The sequence below is a fragment of the Barbus barbus genome (assembly GCF_936440315.1).
Source record: "Barbus barbus genome assembly, chromosome: 20".
NCBI classification, from domain to species: domain Eukaryota; kingdom Metazoa; phylum Chordata; class Actinopteri; order Cypriniformes; family Cyprinidae; genus Barbus; species Barbus barbus.
The window spans coordinates 28,329,497-28,342,388 of NC_136748.1; the positions used below are offsets into that span (position 1 = coordinate 28,329,497).

The 12,892-nt window shown below is 35.1% G+C and overlaps 1 protein-coding gene across 1 annotated transcript; it reads right to left on the minus strand.

Moving 5' to 3' along the window:
* Nucleotides 1-1,021: 1,021 nt before the first annotated feature.
* LOC306886427 (phospholipase A and acyltransferase 1-like) lies at nucleotides 1,022-3,489 on the minus strand. Its single transcript, XM_079443518.1, has 4 exons — nucleotides 3,097-3,489; nucleotides 2,892-3,021; nucleotides 1,746-1,999; nucleotides 1,022-1,660 (listed from the first exon to the last, which is right to left on the minus strand). The coding sequence occupies exons 1-4, from the start codon at nucleotides 3,103-3,105 to the stop codon at nucleotides 1,595-1,597; spliced, it is 459 nt and encodes a 152-aa protein (XP_079299644.1). The 5' UTR covers nucleotides 3,106-3,489; the 3' UTR covers nucleotides 1,022-1,594.
* Nucleotides 3,490-12,892: the final 9,403 nt, after the last annotated feature.

Here is a 12,892-nt window from a genome sequence, read left to right on the forward strand (position 1 = left end):
TCTGTCTGTTGCTATGGTTACAGCCGACTTATGTTCTGTCTGTTGCTATGGTTCCAGCCGACTTATGAATTTAACGCGGATTTGTCTTTACAATGGTAAGTAAGCACTGTATAAAGGTCATAGATCACGTAATTATCACATCTCATAACTTTGAAAATGTTTTATGGAATTTTTGACTATAGCTACTGAGAAAAATGCTGTTAAACGAGAGCAGTACAGTCTCGTTTTCATTCCTGTCAGAAATAAAAAATCGCGCTACGCTGAATAATGTTTATGGGAACGCTTCGTAAACGCATCTGAACAGTTTTGCCTTTATTACACATTAAAACTGGTTTTAATAAGTAGCAGAAGATTATCGAGTGCACCTGTATAAAGGGGGAAGCTTCTGCTGGCATTTATGTCACATATCCTTTTTCTGCCACCTTCTGTTTGTGGAACTGTCCCTCTCACACCTACATCTGCATACTGCTCCGTCATGCCACAGTGAACACAATATCATCCAAATACAGTGAGCTACTGAAATACTCTTCAGTCATTTTTTGCATCCACAGGCTGATCGCTTCCATGCCATTCCTCACTGATGCCAAGCATTGAGTGCAGAAATTAACATACTTTAAAGAACTTGAACTTTTCTGTTTTGCAAATCCTTTGTTTTGATTGATCTTAGGAAATATTCTAATATTTTGAGATACTGGATTTTTTACTTTCATGAGCTGTAAGGTCTAATCATCAAAATTAAAACAAAACAACTTTTGAAATGTTTTACTTTACATGTAATGAATCTAGAAAATATGAAAGTTTCACTTTTTGAAATAACAACTTGTTCACGATATTCTATTTTTTTTTAGATGCACCTGTAGGTATTCTCAAATACTTAATGAGACTTTAATAAATAAATAAATTTAAACAAATAAAAAAATATATATATTTGAGGTAAGCTTTAAATAATAAAAAAAATATTTTAAAAAATTAAAATGAATGCTTTTTTAAAATGCATTGATCAGAAATGACTCGTAAGTTTGGTTGAAGCCATTTTAATAAACACTCTTAGTTTTACAAAATGTTAGTTTGCATTGAAACATGGCACATGAAAATCTGTAGATTTTATATCAAATTTATATTAATCTAAAAGACCAGAGACATTTCATTTCCTCAATTCAACATATTAGCTAATGAATGACAAACGCACAAGATAGCATGGCTATTTTCCCTTCCAACTATAAAACATAAAAAATGATAATAATCAAAGTAAATTTTTGTGAAAGAGACATTCTGTTAGTTAATGTACATAAGTCAGGGTTAGGGTTTAAATTCCTCATATTTACCTTCTTTATTCTAAATCCAATGCAAACTTTAACTCTTTGTCGCCTTCTCCTGGACAATTATTGAAAATATCCAATATTCAGAACCAAATGCATTCACAAAAACAAAGATAATGTAGCTTGTTTAGATTAAACATTTAACATTAAATAATGTTGTACAATAAATTTATGTATGTATATTTGACATATGATCTTTTTAATAGTAATTATTTAAGAAAGAAATAGTTTTTGTATGATCTTGAAGTCACGTCTTCATGCAGAAGATGTGGCTCTCAAATCTTTTTCTTCTCAAATAAATCTTTCCAAGTGGGAACTATCTTGGAATAGACTTTTTCAATCTGGAAACAGTTTTCAAAAAAGTTACTGAAAAGTTCTTGACTACCAATGTTTACCAATGCATATTTTGTGTACAGAATGTTTTACCTGCTCTGACTTTTTAACCCCGTATCGTAACATCGTGGCCTGATGTTCGCTGTTGTTGAACAGGATGTCAAAGGTGATGGGTTTCGTCATGATTTCATCGATGTCCGGCTTGATGAGAACGTAGAAATCTCGTGGTGGATGCTTGTCATCCAGGTAGTTTCTTATCTTGAATTTTTTCCCGACTACATCAAGCGGGTCTAGCTTTACGGAGGCGTTTATAGCTCGGCCGAAAAGAAGGAGTTTGGTGTCTGAATCTTGAAAAGAGATGTTATGAGAACAGTCATACGATGTCATTTGTGGAAAATGTCTTCACCCTAAGGCCATCCAAGATGTAGATGAGTTTGTTTCTTCATCAGATTTGGAGAAATGTAGCATTGCATCACTTGCTCACCAATGGATGCTCTGCAGTGAATGGGTGCCGTCAGAATGAGAGTCCAAACAGCTGATAAAAACACCACAATAATCCACACCACTCCAGTACATCAGTTAACATCTTTTGAAGTGAAAAGCTGTGTGTGTGTAAGAAACAAATCCATCTTGAAGATTTTTTTAACTTCAAACTGTTACTTCTGGGTAAAATACGAGCCCTCTATTCATTATATTTCTTTCTCCAGTGAAAGAGTTGCCTGAATGAGGAGAGAAATCTGCACAGATCAAGCACTGTTTATAATCAAAACCAGTCCAAAGCAACTCTAAACAAATATGTGGAAGGATTTTGATGCGAGAGACGACAGGAGATGGACTTTTTCACTGGAAGCATTATTATGGCTTATTAACTCATATTTTGTCCGGAAGCAACGGTTTAAAGTTAAATGAATAAATAATGAGGGCTCATATTTTAGCCAGAAATAGCAGTTTGAAGTTAAAAAAAAAATCTTAATAATGGATTTGTTTCTTAAAAACACAGCTTTTCACTTCAAAAGACATTAACTGATGGACTGGAGTGGTGTGGATTATTGTGATGTTTTTATCAGATGTTTGGACTCTCATTCTGACGGCACCCATTCACTGCAGAGCATCCATTCCTGAGTAAGTGATGGAATGTTACATTTCTCCAAATGTCCTGATAAAACAAAAAAAGTAATCTATATCTTGGACGGCCTGAAGGTGAATAAATGATTCTTTTAAAAGATCACACAGACTCACCTCTGATGGTCAGATGGGCCACATAAGGAACTCCGTCTCTTTCACCATAGTAAACGCCAAAATGAGAAAAGTAACTGTTGCCAGGAAACTCAAGAATATCTCCGGGGTACAGCTTCGGATGAGAGTTATGCTGAAAGAAAACAAAACTTAAAAGATATCATGAAAATAGATTTAAATAGCATGATAGAACGTAAACAATGCTCACCAGTCCCATTGGTGTTCGCTGTGCTATCGATGCCTTGACTGACTACAGCGAGTGCTTCATTAAAGAGCAGTGACGCATTAATCAGATCTGATATCACAAATGCCAGCGGGTAGATTTGTGGGGGAAGCCTGTTAGATTATCAACTACAAGAACAATGAAAGTTCAGGTTAGTGGTGCGAATCCTACAGACTCGTGTGCTAAAGTATGATCGTCTCTAAAAACAACACCCAGGAACTCTCCTTCAGTGCCTCCAGAAAAGACATTCAAATGAAGGCCTTTATTATTGCTATCTGTGAATGTACTGTATATTGATATTTGAATGTCTTAGTGAATAATACTAAGGGAATAGACATAACAATCAACTGCAACAGGAATTGCAGTGCTTTTTATGTCAATAGTTTAGAAAGAGACATTTCAGGTTAACTGATGCAACAGATTCTCAAGAATGAGTTGAATAATAACTTCCCTTTTTATCAGGAAACATCTGCTCATCAACTTGAAGCAAGTAAAATCCAAAATGCAAATTGCTGATGAATGTCTCACGCTCATCATGGTGCTGGATCTTCAAACTTTTAACATGAGGTGTCTCCTCGCGGTTTAAGAAACCATAAGTTACCATAAGTTCAAAGCCAGTGATCATGAACAATCATCAAATGACAAATTATTGAAAAAAAGATTTACATTTTTCTTTTCTTTTGTGGTTATGGTGTTTTGAGTTGTGTTATAGTTTAAAGGGTGTTCTGGGTGGTTTTTAGCACGGCTTTAGGATTGGGTCTCAAAATGCAGCTTGATTTGAAGTATTATTCATATCTGTATATGCATTTTTGAGCAGTTTAGTTTAATATTTCCTAAGCACAAGTACAGTATGTGCGCTGGTAATAGTGATGCTAGAAAACAGCACTAATGAGAGCAGCGGGCTGTTTTGGGGCTGTCACTGGGCAACACAGAGTTTCAGCTCCCTCCATAGATTTTCTATTGGGTTCAGGTTTGGAGATTGGCTAGGCCACTCCAGGACCTTGAAATGCTTCTTACGGAGCCACTCCAGGACCTTGAAATGCTTCTTACGGAGCCACTCCTTAGTTGCCCTTGCTGTGTGTTTGGGGTCATTGTCATGCTGGAAGACCCAGCCACGACCCATCTTCAATGCTCTTACTGAGGGAAGGAGGCTGTTGCCCAAAATCTCGTGATACATGGCCCCATCCACCCTCCCCTCAATGCGGTGCAGTCGTCCTGTCCCCTTTGCAGAAAAGCACCTCCAAAGCATGATGTTTCCACCCCCATGCTTCACGGTTGGGATGGTGTTCTTGGGATTGTACTCATCCTTCTTCTTCCTCCAAACACGGCGAGTGGAGTTTATACCAAAACGTTCTATTTTGGTCTCATCTGACCACATGACCTTCTCCCATGCCTCCTCTGGATCATCCAGATGGTCTTTGGCAAACTTCAGACGGGCCTGGACATGTGCTGGCTTGAGCAGGGGGACCTTGCACGCGCTGCAGGATTTTAATCCATGACGGTGTAGTGTGTAACTAATGGTAACCGTTGAGACTGTGGTCCCCGCTCTCTTCAGGTCATTGACCAGGTCCTCCCGTGTAGTTCTAGGCTGATCCCTCACCTTTCTCGGGATCATTGATACTCCACGAGGTGAGATCTTGCATGGAGCCCCAGTCCGAGGGAGATTGACAGTCATCTTGAATTTCTCCATTTTCTAATAATTGCGCCAACAGTTGTCACCTTCTCACCAAGCTGTTTGCCTGTTGTCCTGTAGCCCATCCCAGCCTTGTGCAGGTCTACAATTTTGTCCCTAGTGTGATTGATTGAGTGTGTGAACAGGTGTCTTTTATACAGGTAACGAGTTCAAACAGGTGCAATTAATACAGGTAATGAGTGGAGGATAGGAGGGCTTCTTAAAGACAAACTAACAGGTCTGTGAGAGACAGAATTCTTGCGGGTTGGTAGGTGATCAAATACTTATTTCATGCAATAAAATGGAAGTTAATTATTTAAAAATCATACAATGTGATTTTCTGGATTTATTTTTAATATTCTGTCTCTCACAGCTGAGGTGTACCTAGGATGAAAATTACAGATCTCTCCATTCTTTGTAAGTGGGAAAACTTGAAAATTCGGCAGTTTATCAAATGCTTATTTGCCCCACTATATATTACACAAAACTTTTTACATCTTTTAATAATATTAATAAAATAACATTTTAATTTTGGGGGGATTTATATATTAATAAATATTATAGATATATTTGTATATTATTTTATTTTACCTATTGTTTATCAATTTTCAAGTTACGAGAATCTTTTGATGGTTTCAGTTGTTTATAATAACCCTGTAAAGTAGAGAGCTGTGAGAGAGATTAGAGAAGAGGAAGGAAGCATGTGAAGAGCTCATCTGCAGGCTGGGTAAAGAGATACTGGTGTGTTTAACAGTGTCAGCTGTCAATGGCATAGCAGAGATCAGATGTGATGAGAGAAAGTTCTGTCAGCATGATTTACCCGTCCTGCTGGCATCATGAAGAACACATGCTCTGAAAGACACGTTCTTTCTTCTCTTTCATAGCTCAGTCTCTCACAGCATGACGGACAGATCTCATAGGAAACATGTCTGAGCATACATGCTTGTCCTTCTGCAGATTCTGTTTGGCTCCTCTAGAGGCCCATCATTACACTCTTCACCATTAAATGTGATTCAAACAAACCCTCACCGGAGGTTCTTTTGGAATAAAAGTCATAAAAACGACTTTTCTCATTTCCAAAACTTCACAAAACATCATATCAGTGTTATTTTTGTGTCACCGAGATACTCTTATAATTTGTATTAATATTTTGAATGAGTTTTGATATGTATATATTCTATTGTAATTAAATATTGTAGTCCTTTTGTTGTTTTTATTTATTTTTTGTTATAAATATAATTTTTTTTAATAACATTATTCTTTCCTCTACAGTTTAGTTATTTTAGTACATCTAAATTAAATGAAAATGCAAAATATTTATTTGGCAGCTAGCTGAAATAAAATAAATGTAGGGTTTTTATTTTATTTAATTAAAGTTTATTTCAAGTAATGAAAATATTTTTTTTTTATCGCTTTAGTTTTAGTTCATTCTATTTTCATGCCTTTATCTTGTGTTTTAATCGGGTGAATTTTTATGAATTTTTCTACAGAAATACTGGCAATATTAAGATACGTTGCAGGTGTTTCTTCACATTTCCCATTTCTATATAAATACCATTTCAATCTTTTCTGTTATAAAGGAACAAACGTTTTGTGCATTTGTACCAGTTTCTTTAATATCACTTTCCATCCTTTAGTTAGACTTTTGTAAATTCCCTTCATCTTTAACGACATCATCCTCCAGGAAGTGACATCATTTTGGAAGAAAAACATCAGTGACTATTGAATTGTGGGGGAGTAAAAGTAAATTTCTGAATTCTGGGAGTTCTTTGTTTCTACACTATTTTTTTTTTTTCAGTGTAGAATCTATAAATAGTAAAAAATGTTGTACTCCAACACATGACAGACCCTTCTGATATGTTTGTCCTTCACAGGAATCTCTAAACAATCGCAGGTCCTGCAGAATGAAGCTCCCTGAACAAATGAGCACACAATTGTCACGACGGGCCGGAGGAAGCAGACAGCGGCACGTCTGCCGTTCAGATAATGTGCTAGAAGCGCATGCCTTTCCCTCTCCTTCTCCCAGGAACTCCGAGGATGAGAGACGGGGCCTAATCATATCCCAGCTGAATATGCCGGCCTTGGAAAGAGGTGACATTTCTGGAGGAGGAAAAGTTTTGTGGTCGGCGCCACCTGCCGTGTGGAGCATGTGCAGCAATTCCCCAGCTGCTGCTTCAACTGGCTCTGAGGAGCGCCTGCGATCGGTAGCTGGGAGTCCCTGGGTATTGGTTAAAGTTATTTAGTGTGGAAACTCTCAACAACAGTGTCACGCTTTTAAATGTATTGCAACCAGTCTCAACTGTTGGGTTATTATAGTTAATTAGAACCATAACAAATTAAATACAATTAAAATAAACAAATAAAATGTGTAAAAAGCTGAAATAATAATAATAATATAACTGAAATAAAAAGAACAAAATGTTTTAGCTACTTTTATTTCAGCTAGTTTCCAAGGAAACATTTCTCATTTTCACTTAGTTTAACTTGATGCTAAAATAAATGACAAAAATACAACAACATTACTAAAACTTTAAAAAAAAAAAAAAAAAAATGTATAAATAAAATCAAAACATGATTTGAGTTACCAATCCCATAATTCATCGACCTAATTTAATTTGACATTTTCCCAAATTATTTACTTAATTTAACTGTATGCATAAATTTGATCATAATGGTTTGACAGAAAGTATTATTTTCTACAAAATACTTGCTAAAAATTAAGGAAGCTTATTTCTGCCACAGAATTAAAAATGGTAATTGGAATTTTTAAATCTCACAATTCTGACCTTTATTCCTCACAGTTCTGAGGGAAAAAAAAGGATTCAAATTTTAAATTGTGAGATCAAAAGTCATAAAAGTTTTTATTTTTTTTATTCCATGGCAGAACAAATTTCCATAAAAAAAATGAAGTTGGGTCAAATATGATCCAGCAGGCTTTATAGGGTTAATATGATAATGAGCATGTATTTGGTCAGTGTGGGTTGACTAGCTGGTTTCCACTCCTGACAGCTGTCACTTGGGTTTGGGATCTGGACGTCTTTAACACTTTGTTGTGCATGAAGACAGTAAAGCACTCGTCTCATCATGTCCTGTCTGCTCAGCTTTCATCCAACACTCCCAAACCCCAGAGTAAATATCAACAGGGTTAAAGTGTGTCTGCTGACTTTAAAAATGGTGGCAATGTTAAATGGATAGTTAATCATAAGTATAATAAAATAAAATATATAATAATAATAATCCTTGAAACACGTTCAGGAGAACATCATGCTGACAATTTTTTTTCATTAATCAAAAATATGTTTTATTAATGATTGAATTTAAATGTAATAAAAATTCATGAGTTAAGAACATTTTTCCCTTAAATTTTCATGAATGTGTCCAAATGTTTCACATTTGTTATTATCTATCTATCTATCTATCTGTCTGTCTGTCTGTCTGTCTAAGTTATCCATCCGTCTGTCCATCCATCTACATTAGTGCTGTCAAACGATTAATCGTGATTAATCACATCCAAAATAAAGGTTTACTGTGTTTGTTTATTATGTATATATAAATACACACACAAACAGTATATATTTTGAAAATATTTACATGCATATACATTTATATTATATATAAATATATTTAATATATAGACATAACATATTTTTCTTAAATATATACATGCATGTGTTCGTATTTATATACATAAATATACACAGTACACACTCATATATTATGTAAATAGAACTTTTATTTTGAATGCGATTAATCGCAGTTAATCATTTGACAGCACTAATATATATATATTTATATTTTTTTCCCCACCCTTATGTCATTCCAACCTTTTTTAAAAATTTTTTTATTAAACAAATGTGTTTTTTATAATTATTTTTTAGAAATGGTATTAATGTTAATGGGGTAGTTATATATATAAAAAAATCTCACCCTCATGTCATTCCGAGCCTTCCTTTCTTAAAGTAAAGATATAATGCTAATAATTTGCATGCATGGCAGCTGACAAATATATATATATGCGTAGTTATTGGTGAACTGTCCCTTTAAGAGCTGAGAATGACTGTCATATATTGTTATTCCATGAAATAATTTAATTTCAGATCGCTCTAACTCAACTTAATGTCATTATCACTGTTCAGCTGATCCAGCAGCCCTGCACACAAAGCCTGTTTTTTACTGTGGTAAAGGGCTGAGGTTGAGGCGGCAGCAGCATATGCCGTGTCCCGTCACGACCCACACCTGTTCGTGAAGCGTTGATTACGGTACCTTTGACCTCGCTGATAGAAACGTACACAATGGCAGGTCTTTCAGGCGTCTGCTCGTATGGAACAGCTGTATCAACCACAGGCCGGCAACTGGCCACAAACACTGGCCGAAAACACTGGCCTCTTACTCTGCTTTAACGGCTCAAACACTAATGATTCAACACCAGCATGTGAGCTGATCCCCTCAAGTCCTCATCATGGGTATATATCAATCAGGTAATTTGGTAGTTCATGGTCTAACAGTAATGAGTTGCAAAAAGCTTGTATGAATTCCACATGAATGAAAAATAAAGGTACCCAACATCATGATGTACGAATGGTTTTCCATGCAATGTGATGTTCAGTGCATTAAATAATATGAAATATTCAAGCGCCAACAGCTTGTCTGGCATGTACAAAACAGTCAAAAATAAAATAAACTACAAATTTATTATGTTGCACAAAAGCAAACAATTTCTACTGTGCTGTCTTAAATTAGAATCATTTTTGTGAATTCTGTCTTTTCAGTATTTCAGTAACGGTAAGCTGACAATATTTACATGTAGTAAAAATACATATAAGTATATATCATTATTATTTTAGTATCATTGATCACTATTGTAGTTTTTGTTAATATTTTGAATTAGATTTTTTGTATTTTGTTTTCACTTTAATTTCAGTTAAAATTTTGGTAAGTTTGTTTGCTTAGTCATTTTTATGCATTCTGTGTTTTTATCATTTTTTGTCATGTCTATATAGGTTTATTTTAAATTAAAAAAAATTAGTAGTAGTTATTTAAGTCATTCTAGTTAAACTAAGCAAAAATAAAAAATGTCTAGGCAAATAGCTGAAATAATGTTTATGTTTCATACATTTTAAATGTTTACTGTTACAATGTTGCTGAAAAGGTATTAAATGACTATATTTTCGATATGATATGAAAAACACTCTTTACGTACGATAAATTCTTTTACTATATAATACAATAAGATCAGTAAACTGTAGAATAATACAGTTAATTACAATTAATAGTTTTCAAGTAGTTTAGTTTATATATATATATATATAAACTTAGTGAAGAAAGTTGTGCTTGTTAGAAATAGAAATCTTTTTTTTTTTGCTGGAGTAGAAAAATGTGACAACTAGCCCCAGTGCACCACATCTGCATGTACTACATGAAATGCTAAATGAATCTACATCTTTGTTATTTATTTATTTATTAAAGAATAATCAATGATTACTCAGTATAATGAATATCCACTGATCTCCACGAGCCATCAGTTCATGGACAGGAATCTCCAGGCAGCCGAGTCTATTTCCAGCGTCTGTGTGTAACTGAAATAGACTGCGAGTTGAATTTCAGAGTGAGTTCTACGCTCTGCGTTCATCTCGCTCCACTGCAGCTGATTTTAGCACACAGGTGATGACCTTAGGCATTACAAGGAGCATGTTCACATTCCCCTGAGCTCTGCTCTTTCTGTGTGTGCAGCGGTTGTACATGTGATCACAGTCACAGAAAGAGTTACAGGCATCATATATATGATAATCATATATATATAATCAGTGCATTCGAGTGTTCTGCTATTGTCATGATCACCAAGAAAATCTTCCTCGATCAACATTCTTGTTGGCTGACAACATTCCCATCAGCCAATCAGATCGCAGATTTAGGATTACGGTGGAGCTGAGAAAAATTCTTACCAGCCGATCATTTCCATCTGACTTTAGCAGTTAGTTATATATTAATGTTTGACCAGACGTTTTAAGTAATTTAGCATCTTTTGCACTTTAACCATTTCAGCATTTTGTTTGTATTGCATATATCACTTATTTTTTTTATTTTATTTAATTTTTCTTCTCATTTTATGTTTATACTTCTGTGAAAATAAAATAAAATTCCTTGTACTGTTGCACTTTTTTGCATTTATATATATATATATATATATATATATATATATATATATATATATATATAATTAAATAAGAATATGATATGTCCATTTTATTTAACAATATATAATTAACTTGCCTTCATTTGTCACTGACCTCAAAGGTCATGTTTAACCGTTTATACTTTTTCTTGTGTTTATATCTTAAAACTCAGATTTTTTTCCCCACAAAACTAGTTAATACTTTTTTTCTATCGCACAATTTTTACTTTTTTCCTTAAAATTGCCAGTTTACATCACAAGTTTATATCTTAAATTTATACATTAAAAATTGCAAGTTTATATTTAACATATTTTTAAATATTTAATCTAAAATTTAAATTCAGAACTGCTATAAAATAAATTGTGAGCAACTACCTTTTTTTTTTTTTTTTTTTTACGTGGCAGAAATAAGATCCATGCAAAAGTGACATGAGTAAAATGATGTAAAATTCGAAGCAATGCTTTAGGAAGTTCACGGAAACACCAAGCGCATTACTAACATGAACATCACTGAGATAAATTTCTGCACACACACCAAAAACATGCAGTTCTTTGTCAGCTGTGCCCCAGAAAGCATTTTCTGTCATGCTGTCCCAATAAAAGCGGGTGGCAGTTGTCTTTTGGCCCACCCTGCCCCCCAGAATCCCCTCCTTTTTTGAAGAAGCCATTGAGATTGGATGTCTGGAGTGCAGTGTGAACAGCTGAGAGGTGTGATTTCACAGGCTGCTGGTCTGTCAGAGCGCTGAGGCCTGCCAACAGGAGGTCCAGGAGAGACCCCAACCTCTAAAAGACATCGACAGGTGGAAGGCCGCCAACAAGGGGAGGGCGAGCCATAGAAAAGGCCGGGAAGCCAAGCCGGCTCTGGACACAATCCAGGAGATGGCAAAGGACGAGGATACGCATGGAAGAGAGCGCCGGACCTGTGTTTGTCCCGTCTGATGGACTGGACGTCAAGGGACGGGCAAGTAATGTGGGAAGCCTGAGCTGAAACCCTCTGATATGTCAATGCTGTTGGATTGCGGAGCATTTCAATGTACAACTGGCTCCTGATTGAGTCTCTCTTTACTGCTTTGTTTAGTTTTGTTTTGGGGCTTTTGTTTGTTCACTCAAGTGTATTTCAGAAAGAAAATGCTGGTTTAAAATCAATTTTACTTTTTAGGAAGGCGGTGAAAGTGTCATTTTCTAGACAATAGGCGATATACTGTAAATGCCTGCCAGGTCAGGATGAACAGACAGAGAAAGTTGACATATCCTGAGGTATGACATGCTAAACTCCATTTAGAAACAGCATTCAGCACCATCTCATTTTTTGTTTAAATTTAAGCAGCACTGAGCACCATGTAACTGTTTAAAGGTATTTTAAACTATAATTTTTTTTTTATGTTTAAAATAATTTAAAATAGCATTCAGCATCATCTAAATTTTTTAACTGTTTAAAGTTAATTTAAACAATTTTCAACACTATCTGAAATCATTTGAAATTTTTATGATGTGACATCAAATGGAATGTTTGTACTTTTAAATGCTAGTTTGTTACAAAGCAGGGCTGTTTAAAATCAGCTAGTGGAGGGAAAAAGGCCATTAACAACTTTCTCTAGATGCATACAATGCATAAAAAGTGCATGTGATGTATCGTGTCATATGAGATCTACGCTGTCCTGTAGTGTATTATGTGAGTTATGATGTACGGTGTGTTTAACAGGTCCGGCTGTTGCTCCTTGAGATGACATACTTCCTTATATCCCCATATACGGAATCAATCTATGGAATGTAAGGAAGTGTGTGGTCTCAAAGAGACTTCATCCTCATCATCATCTCAAGAGAATATGCCACCACTGACTGAAATTATGTGTATGGATCACAGGGAACACTATCATCCATCTTAATGAGTTAATGATTTCTAGAACTGTTAAAATGATTGTACATTTATAAACTAG